General features: G+C 46.1%; 2 protein-coding genes across 2 annotated transcripts; one reads left to right on the forward strand and one right to left on the reverse strand.

Annotated features, from left to right (window-relative positions):
• Positions 1-796: 796 nt before the first annotated feature.
• PDAP1 (PDGFA associated protein 1) lies at positions 797-11336 on the reverse strand. The gene is made up of 6 exons (XM_090276672.1): positions 11231-11336; positions 7678-7769; positions 6302-6412; positions 4244-4365; positions 2118-2269; positions 797-1030 (listed from the first exon to the last, which is right to left on the reverse strand). The coding sequence occupies exons 1-6, from the start codon at positions 11241-11243 to the stop codon at positions 972-974; spliced, it is 549 nt and encodes a 182-aa protein (XP_090132798.1). The 5' UTR covers positions 11244-11336; the 3' UTR covers positions 797-971.
• A 403-nt stretch (positions 11337-11739) lies between these two features.
• Positions 11740-22985, forward strand: BUD31 (BUD31 spliceosome associated protein). The gene is made up of 6 exons (XM_090276669.1): positions 11740-11831; positions 12906-13038; positions 13441-13563; positions 20786-20908; positions 21141-21307; positions 22783-22985. The coding sequence occupies exons 3-6, from the start codon at positions 13470-13472 to the stop codon at positions 22831-22833; spliced, it is 435 nt and encodes a 144-aa protein (XP_090132795.1). The 5' UTR covers positions 11740-11831; positions 12906-13038; positions 13441-13469; the 3' UTR covers positions 22834-22985.
• The last annotated feature ends 1 nt before the right edge of the window (position 22986 follows it).

Consider the following 22986-nt stretch of genomic DNA (forward strand, 5'->3'; position numbering starts at 1 on the left):
GATGCTTCCTCCCAGGACTGAAATCCTAAGGCTGTTACCACCAGGGAGCACCTGGAGGACAGGACTGAGAGGTCCAGTACTGACATCAACCTGTTGTGGACATGGACAGGTCCCTGGCCACTCTTGCCTAAGAGCCCTACTTGGTTAAAGGGAGGGGGGCTGACTCCTGTTCCCTGAGGTCTTTCCAGTTTAGATGCCTGGGGCCCAGTTCCCAAACCCTGTTCAGTGCCAGCTGAACCTTGTGGGGCAGGTCTACCTTGAGAGTCACAACATGCCCTGCTGAGTGAAAATGACCCAGGCACAGGGACCCAAAGATGGATAATGGAACAAGGATTTACGATAATGTCAAGTTTAATCTGCCAAATATACAAGTTGGATTTGTAGAACATGTTTTGCCTGGGTGCTGCACAGTAAACAGAGGTTTCTTGAAATGATCCATGGAGAGGGTTAAGAACAGGCCCTGGCCAGAAGGGTGGGAATGGGGCAGAGAAGGGCATAGAGGAGGCCATGGGACAACCCATGATCCTCAGGGACCCAGGGATACAGGCTCCCAGGTGACAGACCCTGAATGAACACCCAGGCAACACAGATGGGCTGGTTGTCAAAAACTCACCAGTACCCCTTACCGTGCAATCTACTGGACAAATGGAAGCTCTTCTTGCCCCACCTCCCAAGCACCCCCAATAAGGGTTCTGAATTCTAAAAACAGCAAAAACATTCAAATGGTTACATATGAAATGCTGTCCTGCATCTTTCTGTCTCAAAGATAGCAGCTGCCCCCTCCCCCCAGCCCCCCACCCACCATCCCCCAAACGATTTCTGTGCCAAGATGAAGAGGAAGCCCCAGGCCGTGGGGGACTCCTTGTCTTGAGGGGCTGCTGCAGCGGCGCCAGGGCACAGGGTGGGCGAGACACAGCAGCAGTCCTGGCCGCCATGGCCCAGTTCCCTGGTATCTCCTCCCTCAGGCCACACTACTTATTCAGGGAGAGCGACTGCATTCGTTTTCCTGACAAAGTTGCATCATCTTTTGCTGAGGGTGGAAAGGGAAGGAAAGGGTAAAATTAAAACAACCCGTCCACATATACAACCCCGCTCCCAGAATCATAAAACTAAGTCTGAAAGGCCTCAGACACTTGTACAATTGACTCAGTAGGGAGATGAAAGGACTGGAGGCGGCCTGCCCGATGCCCTCCAGAGGGAGATGATTTCTGAAGCCACAGAACCCAGCTGTCCGGACATTCTGAGTTTGGGGCCCACTCCATAAAGGCCCACCAACATACAATCTACAACACAAACAGAAACTCTTTAACACCCCCTGCTCCTGCAGAACCCAGTAATTCCAATCTCCCAGTGGGTTCTGAATTCTCTAAAATCAGCAAGTGTTCAAATAGTTACATGGAAAGTCCTTTCCTGCTTGGGATTTGGGAAGCAAGAGCTGCTAGCAGGGAGTTGGGATAACCAGATATCTCATGTGGTAACAATGCCCCTGGGCAACTGGTTTCCCATTTCTAGGCCTCAGTTTCCTTGCAATTTGGTAAGGAGGCAGACAGCAGGATCCCTAAGGGCTCTCATGGTCCCACACGCGGGCAGTGCATGAGACCAGGAAACAAAGACATGCGTCAAATGGTCCTATAAACCAGACCAAATCCCACAGTCAACCCGGCCTACAAGAGTCCTCTACTGCCTTTGGCCCACTGGAGGAGGACATGGGGGAAGAAAGACAGTTGGGCCAGATTTCACCTGAGTTTGCACCATGAAATCCAGCACACTGCACCACCTTCCCAAGCCCCCAGACAGCTCTCCCAGCCACACAAGCACCAGACCTTGGTGGGACTTTTCAGACTTGAAGGCCTGTGCTTGGTATATCCTGAGGCTTCCCTCAGATGCCATGGACAGTGCTGAGGTTCAAGCACTGCTGCTGCTGGACCCTCCCAGTACCCTAAGGGGAAGGGGGCAGGAACACACACTTCCCCCTGACAGTGAGGAAGGTACATACATACAGGGTAGGCCTCTACCAAACAATCTGACCCTATGCCATTTCACAACCAGGACAGTGAAGTACAGGGTTTGGTGCCCAGAGCCAGAGTCAGGCAACGCTCCAGTGACTCAGGACTTACCTTTCCTCTCCTCTTCTTTCTTCCTAGCGGCCTCCTCCCGCTGTTTTCGGATGATTGCCAGCCGGGCAAGGTCAGCCTTGGCTTGCTCTGTCTTCCCAGCTAAATGCATTTTCATGTAGCGCTCTTTTGCTTTCTGCTTCTCAATTTCTTCTCTGTTTGAATAAAATGGTGTCACAGGAGTCATCTCCCTACCATTATCAGCTGGATATGGGAGCCAGAATAAAGGCCAAGTACTCAGGCCTAGGGCACAAGTAGTGGAGAGCACCCTAGCTAATGGAGGGGCCCTGGCTCCATGTTTCCCCTCCTTGATGGACATTCACTGAACAGAGGGACAGGCCTGACCTCTGCACAACAGGCTCAAGGGGCTGGGGGAAGTTCAAGCGGTGTACTCAGCTTCCTCAGTGGAAAACCCAGAATAGGGGTGAGCTCAGCACCTGTGACCTTTGAAAAGCCTTAGCACAGGGTGGACCGTGAGGTGGTGAGGGGATGGGTAGCGTGTGGCTAACGAGGATCCGGTGTCCACACCGAGAAGAACCAAAACCAAGTGAACCGTGTGTCCAGAGAAGATAACTGGGAGGAAGAAGGCAATAGAAAACACACTCTATAAGGAGTGAACCCAGTGGCCACAGATGGGAACCAGACAGCACATTCTCAATCAGTGCAGCTCAGATGTTCATGAAGCTGCCACCAAAGGAGTGAGCCCTCATGGATGAGGATGTGAATAAGAGCTGAGTTCCATGGAACAAAGGTGAGAGCCACCAAGTACAGAGAGGTGAGGGTCATTAGTTTCCCTTTTAGGATCTTCTTCCCAAGCCTGAGATTCTGAAATAGAGTGAGCACCCTTCATGGTGTGAAATTAGCATGTCTTTACTTACACCAGGTTCTTAGGAGAGCTCATTTTTGAGGTGGCAGGGAAGTCCTGCCTGGCAGGAGCTTGGGGAAAGGAAAGACTTGGCATCCAGAGACCTCACAGCACACAGGGCTGGGGAGTAATGAAAAACAAGGCATGGAACCTGGCCAGTGGGGAGAGGGAAAGAAACCCAGTGACCGAAGTCGGATGAACAGAGGTCTCACCCAGATGACTCTGGACAAGACACTACAAATATGAGACGGGAATAACTGTCAGCCCAGCAGATCCTACTCTGGGAGGGAGGAGGAGGGCACGGAGGCATCCAGAATGCTAAGCAAAGCTTCCTGAAGGCTCTGCAAGGCCCCCTCAGTGAAAGCTAAGTGCCAGAAAGGGTGCGGGCCTTTCCCTCTGCAACCCAAAACGCAGGAGTAGCAATAGGATGCCTTTCTCACTGGTAAGAAAGAAGTTACTGAAGGGAGACTGTCCATCACAACTTCCAATCACACCCCAAGCTCATGAGCCTTCCTCGTGGGTTTTCATAGATCTTGTGGGGTTTTCACAGACCCTATCATGGAGCCAGCACTGGAAGGTGAATTTAAATCTTAATAGCCCAGTCCAGGAGAGAAAATGGCCACTTTCCCCAGTGACCTTCAACTTCTTGTTAGGCCCTGATGTCAACTGGTGTCCATCAAGTCAGGGCACTACTTGTGGACAACTGGCCATGTGCAGGACACTGTTACTCAACTGTGATCCTCACACAACTATGATGAAGCTATCTGCAGCTCTATTTTCACCTAGGACTTGAAGAGGGCTGGGGCAGCCAGTGGATCTCCCACATTGTGCTGCCTTCTGGACTCCACAAGCCCCAAATCCCCTCACAGTCTCTGTGGCCATGACATTACAGATGGATGAAAGCCAGGAATGATGGTATCAGGCTGGATAAGGGAGTGTCCCTGCTATGGAGGCAGGAGCTGCAGCATAACCCTCTGTAACCCTGGGGATCACTTCAAGTGCAACGTTCAGGTCTGAATCTGCTCTTCTGTTTCTATTGGTGAATTTAAAAATTCTGATTTTCATTTTATTTTTTGAAGAAGTTTTTATAGATCCTTTAGGAAATGAGATGAAACAGAAATCAACACTGTAGCTGAAGCCCCGCCCTAACCACTGAGGACCTCAGAGCCCAGGAAGTGAGAACCTCAGAGGAGGTGAATGCCTCAACCCCCTACAGGTCACTGGCCTGCATGCCCACGTCACCAGGCCCAGCAGCAGAGGTTACCGTTCTCTCCTTGAAAGCTCCTTGGGCCCATCCAGGTCCAGTTGTGTGACCTTTTTGGTTGTCTGTGCCACGCGGTTGGGGTTCTCGATGTCGATAAGGCCTTCCACACCTTTGCGCTTTTGCTAAGGAAGGACAAGAAGCTGGCCGTTGGAGAAGTTCAGATCCTGCAGAGCCCCTGCAGGCCACTCCCAACGTCTCCAACAGCCCATCTGGATGGGGACAAACTCCTATTCCACCCCCAGTTCAACACTATGCTTGGCCCAAAGCCTCACAGTGGGAATAGCACTAGGGAGTGTCTTCACCAGTCTGGGAGGTGCAAGGAGAGCAAGCACATGTGACGAGAGCCCAACCTATGCTAAATCCCAGCAGCCAGGGATTATTATCCCATTTTCAAAGATAACAGAAGGAGGCACAGGATTCAATAACATGCCTAAACCCAAACAGTAAGTAGACAATAAATGAGATGTGAATCTAAGCCCAACACAAAGGCTCCCAGCACAGAACACTCACTACTCCACCACCTTAAGCTCTGCCTCCAAGAGCTGTTTTCCTTGGAATCTCATGCCTGATTGCAACAAGCAATGCTGGATCCCCAGAGTAGGGTGGACCAACAATGGTCTCAGGACCAATTCTAATTCCTAGCCATCTAAGTTCACAGGAAGGAAATACAACTCCAGCCATCAGATCACAATCTACAGATTTTGAGAGCTGGCCCAAGAACCTGGAGCCTGCACCTCCCACACCCCTGGAGAAGCTCAAAAAGAAATGAGAGCACAAGTTCTCAACGTAGCAGATATGGTCCAAGTTTCAGACCGTGTCAACTCCATCTTGTTAATAAAGTGACCAGAAAGATGGCTTCTAAACACCAATCTGACCACTATACAGAGCTGCAGACACCTATATCTAATCCGGATGCATATATACATCTCAACTTGGATATCTGACATCACAAAATTAATGTGTCTAAAACAGAACTTCAGATTCACCCTCAACCCACCCTGTTCCTCCCAACCCTCAGCATGGCCTTATTCCTTCTTCCCTCAGCCCCCTCACCCAACCCTCAGCAAACCCCACTAAGTCTCTAAAATATGGTCCACTTTTCTGCATTGCTATTACCACCACCCTAATGTAAGTCACAAATTCCTGTCTGGATACCTGTCAACATCTTCCTGCTTCCTACTCTTAATACCCTTCAATTCACTTTGCAGAAAGGCCAAAACAATCTTTTAAAAGCAAATCTGGTCATCTCTCTTTCCAACTCCAAGACCTCCACCAGCCACCCACTGCTTACCTTCAGTGAAACCCAAAGCCCTTCAACAGCCATGTAGGAGCTGCCTTTGCCTCTCTTCCTTCATCCGTAGCCACTCTACTCCTTACCAACCAAGTCACAGCCTCACCAACCTCTCCGTTCCTTAAACATGCTCACGGTGTTTCCACCCCAGGACCTCCGCACTTGCTAATCTGGCTGCCTTGACTGCTCTGTATGGCTGGCTCCATCTTGTTTTTGAGATCTCAGTTTAAAAGTCACCTCCTCACAACACACTACTCTATGTACCCTTGATCACAGGCCACTACTTGAAATTATACTGTTCATCTAATTCCTTATTGTCTATACAATCATGTGCCCCTTAACAACATTCTGAGAAATGCATCATTAGACGATTTCATTGTTGTTTGAACATTACAGGATATACTTACACAAACCTAGATGGTACAGCTCACTACTGTAATTGTATGTGCTATATATAATTTTATATGACTGACAGTACAGTAGGTCTGCTTACACCAGCATCACCAACACAATGTTACAACGGCTATGACATCACTAGGTGACAGGAAATTTTCAGTTCCATCATAATCTTATGAGACCAATGATGTGGTCCATGACTGATGAAAACACCATTATGCAGTGTATGACAATATCTCCTACTGAAATGTAAACCCTTAAGAGCAAGGACTCTGTGTGCATCTACAACTGGCACTGGTAATCAACAGACACTTGATAAATGTTTGTTGAATGAGTAAGTCCAGGTCCCAGGCCCCCACAAAACTCAGTACCTGGTAATCATCTTCTTCATCCTCACTCTCATCTGAATCTAGTGATTTCTTCTCCTTTTTGGGGTCACCTGAAGCCCCATCTCCACTTTCTTCTCCTTGTTCCTCTTCTTCCTGTTTCAGAAATGGACAACCTGCAGAATTAAAAATGCAAAACAAACCCCGAAGACTGTGACCCCTGCCCCAATGACCTCCAGACTATGGACCTTGAAAAGGTGGGGACCAAGGAAAACAACGGTCCTACTCCAAGACCCTGGCAGCCTATTCATTTGACTCCGCAGCCTAGAAACCATTCCTACAATCCAGCAAGCTCCTCACACAGCCATACAAGCCCTGTTCCCCTTCTCAGGCAGGTACATCTCCCAGGGTCAGAAGGATTCAGTTTTGAGGCTAGAAATCATAGTCCTACTCAGCTCCCCTCCTGCTTCCTCAGCTGCCATATGCAGATGTCAAATTGTACTCACTTTCTTGGGCAAGTCCTCCTCCACTTTCCACTCCCATGATCAGTGGCAGACTAGTCCCTCCAATCTGCCCACGCAGATGCCCTGCTACACTGGCTTCCTAAGAAAATACCCCGGCACACCACTTCCCTCCACCTTTCTTGCCTCTACACCAAAGAGTTCTCTTACAAAAACTATACATCCTTCCCACTTTAGCACTAGCCCACACATTCTCCAAGAGCCTGCTCAGCTGCCAGCACTACCAGGCAGGCCCTCCTTCCCGCTACCCAGCCCCTCTACCCCAGCCTGACTATGTTCCCTTCGGCCTTAGTGCAGATGAGGATCTAATGGTATGGTAGGGGCCATGAACACCAACAATGACAGAAACATATTTTGTTTCCTGACAGTGGGATGGAAAAAGCACTGTGGAAACAAAGTAGAAGCAACTACTAAGCTTGCACTGGAGGGGGAAGGGTGGATACCACCAGCAAGAGTCATATAAGAGGTGACACTGAGCAAGGCCTGGGGAGAACAAATGTTACTTTGTCTGATAGGGGTGTGGAAAAGGCAGTGCATCATGTTATGCTGGGTTTGGCAAACAGTCCTGCATGGCTAGAGCAGACAAGGGGTGGTGCTGGGAGCACAACCTGGGGATAAGCAGAGCCTGGAAGTGGGAGAGCCCCTGGAAGGTAGGAACACAGGAACAAGAACAGAGACACATTAAGGCAACCATTTCTACGTGAACAAAGCTCTGATTGATCCAATCAGAGGATGGTTGACATTGGTTGTTCTGAAACTCCTGCCTATTCTTTGGTGTTCTCCCAAACTCCAGGTGTAGGACTCTTCCTGAGAATGAGTGATCCTTGCCTGGTCTCTCTGGGTGCCAGAGACAGGTGCCACCCTGGGACACTGGAATGACCTAGATAGGCACATACTCACCCTGGCCTTCTGCTTTTCAGCTTGGAGCTGTGCATCAATCTCCTCGGGGCTCGTGTATTGACGTGCCCGGCCTTTGTGGCCTCCCTTTCTACCTGCAGGAGGATTGGCAGTTTAGGAAGGCAGGCAGGAATTACCTTCCTTGATTGTTGAGCCCCAGAGGGCTGTGTTCTGCTTGAGGCACTCTCATCAGAGGTTGCAGACCTCACTTACCCTTCACCAAGCACCAGCCAAACATATAACCTCCCCCCTCACATGTACAAAGAGGCAAAAGAGGCAACATGTGTCCATCTAATGCAGCATTAAACTATGTGCTGGATGCAGGCTCCCACAAACAAGACCTGAGGGAACGATACAGGGGAGAGCATACTGCCTGTAGTGACTGGCTAGATCCCCTGGTCCCTCAGAATCCAAACAGCAGATTCAGATGCAATCATGAGAACATGGAACACACCCATGCTGTCACTAGTTTTTACTTGAAATGTTCTGTCACAGCCATGGCCTCATTTGATTCTCAGAACAAATTTATGGTGCATGAAAGTCACAGATGGTCCCATTTTATAGACAAGCAGACTTAAAATCAAAACAAAGCAGTGAGGAACACAAATGTTGCAGTCTGATCCTAGGGTTCAAATCCCAGCTCTACCACTTACTAGCTTTGTGAAGTAGGCAGGTACTTAACCTCTAAAGACTCTCAGCTTTTTCATCTGTGTCCCTGCCTCATAGGGTTGTCATGAAGATGGGTTTAACATACGTAAAGCTGTTGGAACACGGCCTGGCATGAGTTAAACACTACGAAAACGTTTGCTGTGATTGTCACTTATCTCTCTATACAGTATTTGGGGTGAGTGGAGGAAACAAAGCCATGTGGGTAATTTACTATACACATCAGGGAATGTAAAGTATTAGGTCAGCCAAAAAGTCCATTTAGTTTTTTTCCATAAAATAAAAGACACATTTTTCATTATCGCGAATAACTTTATTGACTTGGATATTTTGAGTATGTCAGCTATCTTCCCACTATTTGCTTCTAGTGGGTAGAGGCCAGGGGTGCTGCTAAGCATCTTCCAATGTGTAAGACAGCCCCACAGCAAAGAATTACTTGGCCAAAACATCAATAGTACCAAGAAACTTCACAAACCACTTTGACATGTTCAATCAATCACACCCCTTCTCCATATACTACACAAATCTTTTTTTGCATTTCAGTTGTTTTTTACCTTTCTTGAAATAACAAACCATAATACGCCGAAAATGTTGCGTATCTTTTTCCATCTTCAATATTAAAATGGCTGCACAGAATTCATCAATTTTAATGTTTTTTAATGCACACTGATATGACAACTATCACAATACAATCTAACAAAATTGTTTCAAATGAAGTTAAAGACAGCTAAGCACTACTAGAGTCAATGTATGGAAAAAACTAAACAAACTTTTGGCCAACCGAATACTTCATGTTCACCTAAGTGGTATGATAGAAAAAGAAAACTTAAAACCTATAGAAGAAAACTTTCTTGTGCTTGGAGTAAGAAACATAAAGTTGAAAATAAACCTGACTACCATCTAAGAGTTAAGAAGGTTAAAAATATGACTAGCAATTAAAGTTCATCTGGGAGTATCAGTTTTATAGATTGACCCCCCCTACTAAAGCCATCGGTCAGTTTTATAGCAAGGTGGCACCCCTTCTGTTGGTCCCAGAGGACACTGGGATGGCTGTGGCCTTGACCCATCCCCACCTTTCCTGAAAGCTGTGGCCCATCTGACTTCCAGTGCATCTCTCACTGATAGCAGAGAATCTCTATTAAGACAGCCAGAGCTGCTCTTAACTCCAAAGACAGCAAGAGATACTGGCCTCCCCCGATTTCCTAGACAGCATCTGCAGAGCCATAATTGGGCTGCTACAAAGTATACCACCCATTTTTAATGACTACCTGGGTTCCCAGGAGTGTCTCAGTCTACGCTCATGAAGTCCTATTGTGAAAGATCAAGCTTGCCATTACGAGAAACCAACACCCTTTCATGGCCCCTTAATGTTCCACGCAATAGTAACAACTCAAAATTGGCTACTACAGGCTCCCATCCTGCACACTTGGCTATGGGATACTGACCTTAGTTTAGTCTACAGTAACTTTTATCAGAAGCTTTCCATGTCTTTAAAAATGTTTCACAGTTATATAATGGGGAAAAAAAGTTAATCTTTTTCTCATGGGGAATTTGCTACCTTAACATATTCATGTTTTCTTTTACTTTTGAAGCAAATTACACAAGCAAGAAATATAAATCTTGTTTACATATAAAGCTTTTCACAAGTCAAAAGGCCACATCATTTAACCAAGAATTCACTTTTAGGACTTTCTAACTAAACTCCAACCTTGACTCAAAGTATCTCCTAGAGCCATAATTCTGGAGTCAGTAAGGGATCACTTAGCATCCTCTTTGTGCAAAAGACTAAGGAACATAAAGGAGAGACATGGCTCTTTCTACCACAGAATAAAAGAGTAGATAGCTAGATTTAAATGGACTCAGCTCTGTAAAGTCTGGAAGTAGAGTCAAAAAGTCATTTAGGTTTGTAAACCAAGTACATTTTCCTGTGGGCAGATACATCTCAACCACCATGACACATGATCTACCAACATTAACTGAACATCTATCTGTTCTGTGCCAGGCACTAGCCAGGCACTGAAGCGCTATCACCGCAAACGCCAACTCTCCAACCTATGGTTTAACAGCCGGGTGTTCCAGATGAGGAAAATATGCTGGAAGAAGTTAAATAATTTGTCAAAGCCACAGGATAGGCTTCAAATCGAGAACTACTGACTCTTACGAGAGGAGGGTCGACAATGTACTGGGAAGCCATGGATTCCTTACCTTCTTGGCTAAGGAACTTAAAAAGTGTTACTAATAACGAGAGCTTACGCTTACTAGGCACCTGATTGCCCAGCACTGTATTGCGCGCTCCACGCGGATTACCTAGTTTAAAGCATATCATCAGTACTATGAGGTAAGTGCAATCATAACCCCGACTTGCAAATGAGAAAGCCGGGACACAGGGAGATTAAGCGACTGGCTCAAAGGCACACGTCAAGCCGATGCTGAATACGGTAGTCAAAGCTGAGTCTGCAAGGCTCAAAAGCATCAACTTATTGCTCATTCGGCGGGCCTGGCTCGCCCAGAGTCCGACAGGGCCCACGTTTTACACGCGAGGCAGGCGCGCCCTGCACAGGCGCTGGACGCGGTGACTCAGTCCCCGGAGAGTCTAGAATGAAGAAAGCTCCAAACCCCCCAGGCCAGGAGAAGCGCGCCCTCCATCTGGCCTTCTGTGTCGGTGAAAATCCAGAGTCCCCTCAGACCCCCGACGGAGTGGCTCGAGGCCACTATGGTCCTCAATTTGCCCATCGAGACAATTCGGCGTCGAGGCCCAATCCTGGCCCTCAGCCGGAACGGACATCCTCCCTCTGCGCCGCTCTCCGAGACGACGGCGTGTGAATAAACAGCAGGAGCCGGACTCGGGACGCCCCTCGAGGCCCGCCGGCCACGCGCGCCTGTCCCTCACCTCCTTTAGGCATCACGGCTGCGGCGGCGGCAGCGGCGGCGGCAGCGGCGGCGCCTTGCACTGACACCGGAACCGGAAATACCTCGGGTTCGGCTTCTACCGCCCAGCCCAGTTACCTCAGCGTGCCGCCGCCGCCGCCGCCGCCGCCGCCGCTGTTGCCGCTGCCGCCGCCAGGACTGAGCACCACAGGCAGGCCGGCGCACGAAGCTGGGCTGTCCCGCGCGCCGCCTGATTTAAGCCTCGCACGCGTGCTGCCAGGAAACAGCACATCCTGTCTCCTCGCCTGGGGAGAGGCGTAAGTCGGCTGGTCAAACTCGAAAAATGAGGACAAAAAGGCAACAATGGTTCTGGTATTCCATACAGGCGGAGACGTGGACACCTAAGGTGACGCAATATTTGCGCGTACTGGGGCGTGGCTCCACAAGGACCTCATTCTGAAGTAATCACCTGGGAAGCGGAAGCAGTAAAGAAAGAAGCGGCGGCCGACGGCGCTAAAGGTTCCGGTGGGTGTCTGATCTGTTCTCGAGTACTTTGGTAAAGGCTGGAGCCAGATAGCGGAGGTCTGCACTGGTCCAGAGGGCGATCTGAGCGGCTGGACTGGGTGGGTTCGTCCCTCTGGACCAGGAGGCGCCTCGCTCTTTCTGCCGAGGGAATGGGAGATTTGTTTCTACCCCCCCACCCCACCCCCACACACACACAAACGCGCGCGCTGTTTTCTCTGCCGAGAATGTATTCTATGTAAAAACCGCTTGTTCTTCTAAGTTCGGCTCAGATGCCGTCCTCTTTACGAGCCTTTACTCCAGTCAGTCTCGGATATAACGTCTTCCCTCTTTTCCTCCGAAAGCCTTTTCACTCTCCGCCTCTGCCGAGCGCTACTACCTCCCATATCTCCGACAACTTCTTGATCTAGTTTACCTCTTACCTGTACCTCCCCTAGAACGTCTCCTCTGACTCCAAGGCTGGGCCAGGGCCCTGTTACTCTCCTGTCTGTTCTCCCACTCCTTGAGCACCTTTAATGTAGGGGAGACAAGTGCAAGGACCACTGATTTTGGAGTCAGGAGCCCCCAGTCAAGAGTAAGACGCTGCCAGTTCCCAGCTGTGCGACCTTGACTTTACTTTTTGGAGTTTAATTCCTCATCTGCATGGTTTTTACGAAGGATTCATGCAAGGAGGCTGTGGGGTGGGGTGGGGGGAGGACTTTGTAAACCGTCATGCACCCTTACAGAAAAGTGGGGGCTGAATGAATTTGGGACAGAGGAATCTGCTATGCTTAAAGGTAAGAGTACTCTTTGCCAACTAGGAAATGTTATGAGGTTTGAAAAAAAATCCTTTGCTATTTACTTTAGGGCTAGACTATTATACGACCTTCACATGACTTGCCTCTAGGCAGTATGTTTGTTGATTTTAAAAAGAGACCTTGGCACACTGACCATGTTGCTCAGTTGGTTGAGACGTTGTCCCATGCACCAAAAAGATTGCAGCATTGATTCCGGTTTGGGTATATATACCTAGGTTTCAGGTTCAATTTCCTACGGAGCATGTATGAGAGGCAATCAATGTTTCTCTTTTTCCCGTATTTCTAAAATCAATGAAAGCATATCCTTGGGTGAGGATTAAAAAAAAACTAAAAAGAGACCTTGGCAATCCAGCTAATTCACCACCCTCATTTTTACAGATGAGACTGGGGACCAGAGAGAGAATGTGACTTCCCAAAATCACAGAGTAATTGGTAGAGCTGCAAAAGAACCTGAGCCTGTAACTGAAGAGACCAGAGATATTTCAGTTAAAGTCTTGGAAACAGCCCTAAGGTACTTTGGTTTTACATGGTCTTTTTCCTTTTTAAATGCTTATCCTCTCAGCTCCCCCCAATCATAATTTGCACATTGTATTGTAATTGCCTTTTTACTTTCTATCTCCTTCCTAGACTGTCACCTTCTCAGGGACAGAGGTTGTATCTTAGTCTTTGTTCTATGTTCCCAATAATAGTTGGTGTTAACGATAACAGCAAAAACCTATTAAGCTCCCATTAAAAGCCAGGCCGTTATATACAATTATAGTTGTGTCTTCACAATGATCCTGTAACTGGTTCTATATCCCCATTTTACAGATGCAATTAACAGAGAGAAGTCAATGTGCACCACAATGGAGGCTGGTGAAGGCTTTTTGGTATCTGAGGTTCAGAAACTAATTTACTTAATTTTTCCTCTCAGATCTTTGCAAATTATCTTGTGGGGGGAAAATGCCTAAAGTCAAAAGAAGCCGGAAAGCTCCCCCAGATGGCTGGGAGTTGATCGAACCGACACTGGATGAATTAGATCAAAAGATGAGAGAAGGTGAGTAGGGGATTTCCTGTCCAAGGGTCACCAGCTTAGATGCCTCTATGGACCAGGCATAAATGCAAGTATAAATGCAGAGAAACGGGGCACCACTCTGGCTTTCTGGCACTGACATATTTTGTTGCTTATTAATTCATAGTAATATAATAAGTGTCAGAAAGTAAGATAACACTAATGAAAGGGCCTCAAGAATATTTTGGGTCCAATTTACATATAAAAAGCTTTAGGGAATATAGAGCAAATAGTTTGCCTGTAATTATTATTTTCGTTGGATGTATGTTTAAAATCACACAAAATATATTTACTTGGAAAGTCCTGTTCTTTTTCCTTTTTTCTGAAACATTTTTATTCAGACTTTTCTTACAGATTTCTGACACTGTTTTCATTATCTTCGTTTCTGCATCATCTGCCAGTTTTCCAAAATGCACCATCTTCACGTCCCTCTAAATGTATGACCCTGCACTTTTGAATCAATGAAGTGTACTGTTTTGGGAAATTTTATTAGAGGCCACAAGCATCTGTTGGCCTTATATGATCACAGTATAACCATTTACTAAATTGCTTTTTTTTTCTTTTATTTTTTTTAATCCTCACCCAAGGATATATTTATTGATTTTAGAGAGAGAAGTGGGGGGTGGGGTGGGAGAATCATCAATGTGAGATAGAAACATTGATCATTTGCCTCCTATACACACCCTGACTGCACCCTGACCGGGAATTGAACCCACAACCTTTCAGTGTACGAGGCAACCCTCCAACCAGTGAGCCATTATGCAAGTGTCTAAATTCCTTTAAGTTTGAGGTAACTAACCCTTGTTACTATGGAGTTATACTGCCAGCAGTAATTACTAAGTCAGTGTTAATATACTTTCCCCCTTTTTTCAAAACCTCTATTAAATACCCAGAACTTAAAGTAATCAAGATCATTTTGAACTGAAAGATTTCTTCCACAAACAGATCTTGTATTTGAAGTAAAGGGACTTGGAGAGTACTGTAAAGGTGAGATTTTGTGTGTCCTTGAAAATAAATCTTCCTTTTTCAAGGGATGACTTTGGGAGAGAGTATTTAGGTATATATGATCTTTTTTACCTCCAAAGAAGTATTCTTTCTCCCATTTTTATTTAAACATGTAGTCCTTCAGCATTTCTTTGCTTTCCTAGTTCACTCCTCTGTAACAGAACCCTTGGGCTGCAACGATTCAAACAGAACCCATGGGCTGTTTAGTTAGGGGCCCGATTGCCCGCCACCAGAATTATAACTCTGAATACCAGAGTTTAGTGAAAAGAAAAAGAATTGTTTATTTACACATAGTCCTGCCTCCCCCTCCCAGACCTGGCCAGTCTTAGGAAAGTCAGAAACACCGTTTCCCTACTTCCTAGGCACAGTTCAGCTTTACCAGTAGCTGCCAATCACTCAGTTCTGATTGGGGAGGTCCTTTCTGTGCTGTGGTGCCCTCCAGCTCTCAATGCAGGACCACCTGGGTTCTCAGCCTCCTTGTAAACTGCCTTCTTCCTGCAAACCGCATGGATCTCCTCTCCTTCTCAAAACCGCATGGCGAGAGCCTCTTCTTAAAGCCGCCTGGAGAGCCCTTCTCCAAGCCAGATGGAGGGAGCCCACAAGAGCCAGAGAGTGAGGGCGTGAGGGCCAGAGAGAGCCTGAGAGAGAGCCTCCTAGAGCCAGAGCCAGCCCAAAATGTCTGCAGCTGCTTCTCTTTTCTCCCTGCCACCTCTCTCCCTGTGTCCTCTCAGGCAGTCGGTGTTGCAAAGAGTTCTGACCATTCACAGAACCCTAAGTAGGCTCTGTCTGCTTCTTCCCTACCAGCCCACAGTCCAAGATCTGTCCCATCTTTCTGAGTCTTGGAAGTAAAGCGGATCTTTGCAACAATGTATCCAGCCACTAGCCCCAGGCATGCAAGGACATCCTGAAAGCTGCTTCCCGCTCCCTATCTCCCAGCCGCAAACTCTGGGGTTTGTTTTTGGACTCCCCTGTTTCTATAACACTTCCACTATAAAGAAAACAGTGGGTTGTAGGTGGTATCAGACTTGGCTTCGGTGTTGGGAACCATAGGGAGCTCTGGGGATGTGGCAGACAGGAGAGGGGCAGAAGCTGCTCTTTCTGAGCCCATTTTACCATATTGAATATAACCTGAGCATTGCCCAATTTGCTAAATTTATTTTCCCTAAGGGAAGTAGGAAATCAGATGTTTTATGTGAACTCTTTTGATATAAAATTCAAACTTAAAAGGTTTTGTAGGAGCAGCCAAACAAAGCCTACCTTTAGCCTGAACTGGAGCTGTCAGCTTCCAGTTTGTAGCCTCCAGTGCAAGTTTTGTTTTTTTTTAACAATTTATTTTTTAATTTTACTTATTTATTTTCAGAGAGGGGAAGGGAAGAAGAGAAACACTGATGTGCTAGAGAAGCTTCAATCAGTTGCCTCTCTCAAGCCCCCAACCAGGGACCTGGCCCACAACCCAGGCATGTGCCCCGACCAGGAACCAAACTGGTGACCCTTCTGTTCGCAGGCCAGCACTCGAGTCACACCAGTCAGGGCATCCAGTGCAAGTTTTGCCTGTGGAATCTGTGGTCATCCTTTTAAGGCCATCAAAGACCACTGTGTGGCCTTTGTGGCCTTTGCCAGAGAGAGGCCCAAAGCCAGTGGGATTACCAGGCCTGTTCTCTTGATCTGAAGGCCACGTATAGAACAATTCACGTGTGCTGAAACAGTTGGCACTGTTATCTTAGGAAAGAAGATGTCAGCACAACTTCTCAGCTCTTGATATGTCTATTAGCTCATTAAGTTTTTGTGTAGCCACTGTTGCCCTATAGGTCCCTCCAAAGATGGCCTGATAATAGGGACTGAAGGGCAGAGATGGGGAAATTATGTGTGGCAGAGGGTTTTATGGGGATTGACAAAGGCATTGTCTCTTTGGACTGTAACCAGGACTTGTAAATAAGTTTGTTTTTATAAGGACTTTAAACTAGTTGAAGCCCTAGCTGGAGGCTCGGTTGATTGGAACATCATCTTGTACACCAAATGTTGTGGGTTTGATTCCTGGTCAGGCGCATATGGGAGGCAACTAATTGATGTTTCTTCTCTCTCTCCCCTCTCTCCCCTCTCTCCCCTCCCACCTCTCCTCTCCTCTCCTCCTCTCTCTCTCTCTCTCTCTCTCTCTCTCTCTAATAATCTAATGTATTGAATCTTCTAAGAATCTGGGGGCGCCCTTGCCAGGTGGCTCAGTTGGTTGGAGCAGCATCTCATACACCAAAAGGTTGTGGGTTTGATCCCTTGTCGAAGCACATACAGGAGGCAACCAATAGATGTTTCTCTCTCTCCCCCCGCCCACTCCCTTCCTTTTTCTCTTAAAAACAAAAATTAATAAAAACATATTCTCAGGTAAGGATTAAAAAAATTATAAACTATGTGAAAATTGATCATAATCAACACTTGCATAATAAGCATTTAATTAGACTTTTTAAGAATAAAACTTTAAAAGAATTGTTCTTGTTTGTTTGTTTGTTTTTAGAGGGGAAGGGACAGAGAAAGAGAGAAATATTGATGTGAAAGTAAAACACCAATTGGTTGCCTCTCAATACATGTGCTGACTAGGGACTGAACCGGCAACCCAGGCATGTGCCCTGACTTGAAATTGAACTGGTGACCCTGCACTTCGCTGGATGACACATAATCAAACTGAGCCACGCTGGTCAGGGCTTGTTGCCCAGGTTTTGAAGTTAATAGGCAGTTTTTGGCATTAGCAAAGAGGCAGAATCCTAAGTCTAGACTGTAGCACAATATCCCTTACCTCTGGCCTCTTTCCATATCCTCATAGTGACAGGACTTTGCATCACCCACTGAAAGCTGTCTTCTACTTTTGTGTGAACCTATACAAAATGATATCCAAGAATGTTCACAAGATCTTATGAAAATGGGTCCAAAAGGGGATTTTTGAAATGTGTGATGCTATGATTAAAAGATTGGGAGAAGACTCAAGAATGTTCCTCTTCCAGGATGGCATCTTAAGGAGCTCCATGCCCTTGCCTTTCCCTCAATGTTCTCATGTAGCCACATTGCTTTCCACACACTCTACCCAAGTGACCAAATGACTTCTCCAGCCTTGACTCCACACTAGACTTTATACCAACTGCCTATCGGATGGCCCCATTTAGAGACCTAAAAACATCTCTAAGCACCCCAAAGGTGCTTCCATTCTGAGGCCACAAACTGTGAAGCTGTCCTTAACTCCCCTCTTTCTTTTATCCTATCCAAGCATCAAAGACATCCAGATTCCTACAAAGGATGGCAGAACAGATTGGGAAAATTGTTACAGATAAATAAGACTCAAGACAAATCAACCAAATAAAACACCTGGACGTTGTTTAGATCTTAATTCAGGCACACAGTTGTCAACAGGTATTTTTGTGGCAATCAGTGAAAATTGAACGTGAGCTGAATATGGGATCCTAATAAGGAATAATGATTTTGTTGGGTGGGATATTGGCATTACAGATTTTTTTTTAAAGTCTTTAATGTGTAGAGATATGTACTAAAGCATTTATGAATGTTATGTTTGATGTTTGAGATTCATTTTTAAATGCTCCTATCCCCCAACTCTCAAAAGTGGAGAGAACAGACCCTGACTGGTGTGGCTCAGTGAGTTGGGCATCACCCCGCATACCAAAAGGTTGCCAATTTGATTCCTGGTGAGGGCACATGCCTGGGTTGGGGCCAGGTCCCTCATTGGGGGCATGCAAGAGACAACTGATTGATGTTTCTCTCCCTTCCCCTTTCTCTAAAAATAAATAAATAAAAATCTATGTTTTTAATATTAAAAAATCCTCAACATATCTTTTTAAAGAAAATGGGGAGAACAGGACAAAATTAAACTAGCTGTTAGTAATTCTTGAAGCTGAGTGATAGGTAATTGGAGTTCAAACAACTGTTTTCTCGTGTATATTTGAAATTACTAATAGTGAAACCTTAGAAAATTCATGTATCTAAAATCTGACTCCTTTGATCCCATCTACCCCCACCACCTGGTTCAAGCTATCCTCACCTCTCATCTGGATTACTGTCATAGCCGCCTACTTCTCTCCCTACAGTCTTCTCCACAGGGCAGCTGGGATGAGGATTTTAAGTCATAAGTCAGATTATATCACTGTCTGCTCAGGACCCTCCAGTGGTTCACCTCCCCATCAGGGCAAAACCAAAGTCCTGTAGCCTTCCAGGGCAAACCTACTCTCACCCCCAGCTCCTGAGCTCCATACCTACCTCTCTCCCTCCCTTACCTCCCCAACCCCCAGCCACTCTGCTGTTCTTTGATCCCCAGGTACAGTCCTGCCTCACGGACTTTGCATTGCTGTTGGCTCTGCCTCTCAAGCATATTTGCCCCTCATTTTTCTTTTCTTTTTCTAATTGAAATATTATTGGCTTAAAACATTGGTTGGGGTATACAGCATAATGATTTGTTATATGTATACCTATATTGCAAAATGATTACCAAAATAAGTTTAGTATTAATAAATATCCATTGCTTTACATAGTTACATTTTTGTGTGTGTGTGATGAGAACATTTGAGATCAACTCTCTTAGCAGCTTTCAAATGTACAATACAGTATTGTTAACTACAGTCACCATGCTGCACATTACATCCTCAGGACTTACAGCTAGAACATTTTGACCACCTTCACAGATTTTGCCCACCTCCCAGCCCACCCACACCCCTTGTTTCTTAAGGTCTCTGATTAGATGTCTCCTTTGTGCTTTTTTTCATCACTCATATAAAATGTCAGTCCCTCCTTTCCCCACTTGCCATCTCCTCCCATTTTCTTTTTCTCTGTGGCTGTTAGGACTTACCAGCAGGTGTTGATCTCCTTCCCTCCCCTGGAACATAGCTCTGGGACAGCTGTCTTCCCCACAACTGTATCTTAGGCTCCCGGAGCAGGGCCTCGCCCACAGCGGGCACACTTAACTTGCTACATCCTCAACACCTGCCTTTTGACTGAATCACAGAAACCTGTTTGTTGAGCTGAATTATAAATCCTAGATAATGAAATGGCCTCAAAGTTGGAGAAATATAATTTGTTTTATCATTCCTCACCTTTCTTCTCTGCCCTAAGGAGGTGGTAGGCAAAGATCAACTTGGAACTGCTAAATTGCCTGTGGCAGATGCAAGCTGCTTCCTGATCCTATATGTATATTGATGGAGCAGTTATTTCCTGCAGGCCTGCCGTGCTATGAACTTTCAGACTTGTCCAGTTTTTTTCCCTTATTTCTAAAGGACTTTGGTTAAGAAATGAAGTTAGAGGTACCTTAAAGATGATTAGGATGCCCATGAGTGGGCCCAGAATTATGTTGAAAAATAGGCCTGGAAGGATAAAGACCAGGCTGTTAATAGTGGTTATCTTTGAGTTATTTTTCAAAATCTTTGATTTCTAATTTATCTAATTAAAAAGGCATTTTAAAATTAAAAGTTATATTTAAATCATGTGGCTTACATAATGTAAAATTTGCCCTTTCAAAGTGTTAGACTAAGGGATGTTTAGTATATTCACAGAGTTTGGCAACCGTTACAATCAATTTTACACTTCATCATCCCAGAAATTAAAAATGCATACCCTTTTGTGGACATCCTCCCCCTCCACATCTCCTACTTCTCAGCAATCAGTAACCTGCTTTCTGTCTCTAAAGACATAGAACCATACAGTAGGTGAGCTTTGGGGACTAGTTTCTTTCATTTAGCATAATGTTTTCAAGGTTCATGTTGTAGCATGTATCAGTACTTCATTCCTCTTTATGACCTAAGTATATTCCATCATATGGCTAGTTTACATTTCTTCAGTTTATCAGTTGATGGACACTGGGTTGTTTCTACTCTCTGTGCATGTGTGTTTCCAATTCTCTTGGATACTATACCCTGGAATAAAATTGCTAAGTCATATGATAACTCTTCAGCTTCCTGAAGAACTGCCAGACTTTTCCACAGCAGCTGCCCTATTTTACATTCCCACCAGCAGCATATGAGGGTTCTATTTCTCCACATCCTCACTACTAGTTATTGTCTTTTTTTTTTTTTTTGTCATTGTGATTGTAGCTGCCTTGGTGGGTATAAAGTAGGAATTATTTGTTTATTCCTGGTTATTACAAAAAAAATATTACATCCTGTGCAGAGTAACCCTACCTGCCAAAACAAAAAACGAACGCACACCTTTTTCTCCGCAGCTGAAACTGAACCTCATGAGGGAAAGAGGAAAGTGGAATCTCTGTGGCCTATCTTCAGGATCCACCACCAGAAGACGCGATATATTTTTGACCTTTTCTACAAGCGGAAAGCCATAAGCAGAGGTAGCTGGCTAGATTCTCTCCTGGCCTTTCCAACTTTAGTAGCTTTGAGATTTGTTTAAATAATGGCTCTATTCTTGCAACCTCAGCAAGCTGCACGATTTTTCTTACCACTGAAAAAAAGAGAAAGGGGGCCAATGTTGGATACTCTTTTAATGGATAGTAGCGACGGGCTAGGTGTGGGGCAAGCTTTGTTACATCATAGCCTGATGCCCTTTCCCCATCTTTTTGACAGAACTGTATGAATACTGTATTAAAGAAGGCTATGCTGACAAAAACCTAATTGCAAAATGGAAAAAGCAGGGATATGAGAACTTATGCTGCCTGCGGTGCATTCAGACACGGGACACCAATTTTGGGACAAACTGCATTTGCCGGGTCCCCAAAAGCAAGCTTGAAGTGGTAATGACTCTATCCCTATCACGTTTGACAATTAAGTTTGATGTTACTTTTACTTAAGAAGTCTGTCCTAGTTGACATCAAGGGAATTTATACTCTTTTGGGACTGGAAATAATTTGGTTGATGGAGGTCCTGCTGGCCACCACCCCCCTCCACCCAGCCCAGAAGTGAGTCCCTCTGTTCAGGAAGGCATGCTAGGCACTTTAGCAGTCATTGTATTTGCTATGTCTGGGGGCCAATCTCAACTCTACCTTTGGGCAAATTATTGAACTCCATGCCTCATTTACAAAATGGGGGTAACAGCACACATCCCTAAGGTGGTTGTGAGGACTAAGTCAAGGAAGGAAGGGGAAGCGAGTCAACAGTGCTCACCCTTCAGCTGCCCTTTTTTCCAGGCCTCCTTTTCCTCAATTTGACACTTTAATTACACTGTGTTTCTTCTGTCAGAACTTTCTGTTCCAAACTAGGCTGGGCAGCTCAGCAATGTGCTGGGTATGCAGTAGCTGAGCTGAGGGAACAAGCCTCTCTGAAATGGAACTGCAGGAGGCAGAGAAGTTACTGGGATGTTGGCCATTAGCTTTTGAGTGCAGCCGCTTGGCTGACTGCTGTGGATCCAGTTGGCAGCTTAGACCAGATTTTCAATCTTCTGGCTTGGCCTTTCACACAGTCATCACGGGGACCCTGTACTTTGCAGACCAATTAGTTTGTAGAGTATTAACTGAGCCAAGGGCTTAGGACAGGCATTCTGAGCAGTGGAAAAAGAATGAGGACTGGCACCCCAAAGGGAAGGTTCTGGGGGTTTTCTGGGGGCGGAGCAGCAGCAGCCCCTCTTCTATAAAAGCACCAGGATTCCATGGCAGCATCTGGTTGTGGGTACTGACTGCCCCAAGCCAGAACAGAGCCTGCTTTGGATTTAGTTGGGTTTCACCATCAGATCTTGGTTGCTTAGACAAGAGTTTTACTCCAAAAAAGAGGAAAAAAGAAAAATACAGGAACTATTGCTCTAGGGTCTTCTGTCTGCTGGGCAGGCCCCTGGCCAGACATCAGGCCACACCTGGTCTGGGGAATGAGACTGTTCTGCTCTCATACAGATTCAGGTGCCCACCGTTCTTCCCCCGTGCCCTCACTGGAAGGTTCCCCAGCCCAGAGGAGGTCCCGAGCAGTGAAAGACACCCTCCCCCCCAGGTCATAGCAGGGTATGTTATGTTCACTCTGCAGAACAGCAAGAATCACAGATTTTTTTCCCCCTTTTGGGGGTAAAAAAGTTTAATGTGCATACATTAAATGCACATAGAGATGTAATTTAAGTGTCAACAGTAGCTGTTTCCATTTTCATGAGGGAACTCAATTGTCCTCCAAAACTGTCACAGAGGAGTTTCTGAGGAGTGTCCTATTACAAACCTCCTTGGAGGATTAGCGGGGGGCGGGGGCGTGGCATGTGGTCAGGGCGCAGCGTTTCACCTGACTTCTGTTGCAGGGCCGGATTATCGAGTGCACGCACTGTGGCTGCCGGGGCTGCTCTGGCTAAGACCCTCAAGCCCTCACCCCTCTCCACCCAGGATTTTGGACATCACAGGCCTGTCCTGTCACCTCTTTCCTAAGAGCAGCTCTCCTCATAGAGCAATGCCCGAGGCCCAAGTGGGAGCACAGTCTCTTATGTGTGAAGGCATTGTTGTTCATC

This window comes from Furipterus horrens, unplaced genomic scaffold (assembly GCF_987537825.1).
Source record: "Furipterus horrens unplaced genomic scaffold, mFurHor1.1.pri manual_scaffold_5, whole genome shotgun sequence".
Taxonomy (NCBI): domain Eukaryota; kingdom Metazoa; phylum Chordata; class Mammalia; order Chiroptera; family Furipteridae; genus Furipterus; species Furipterus horrens.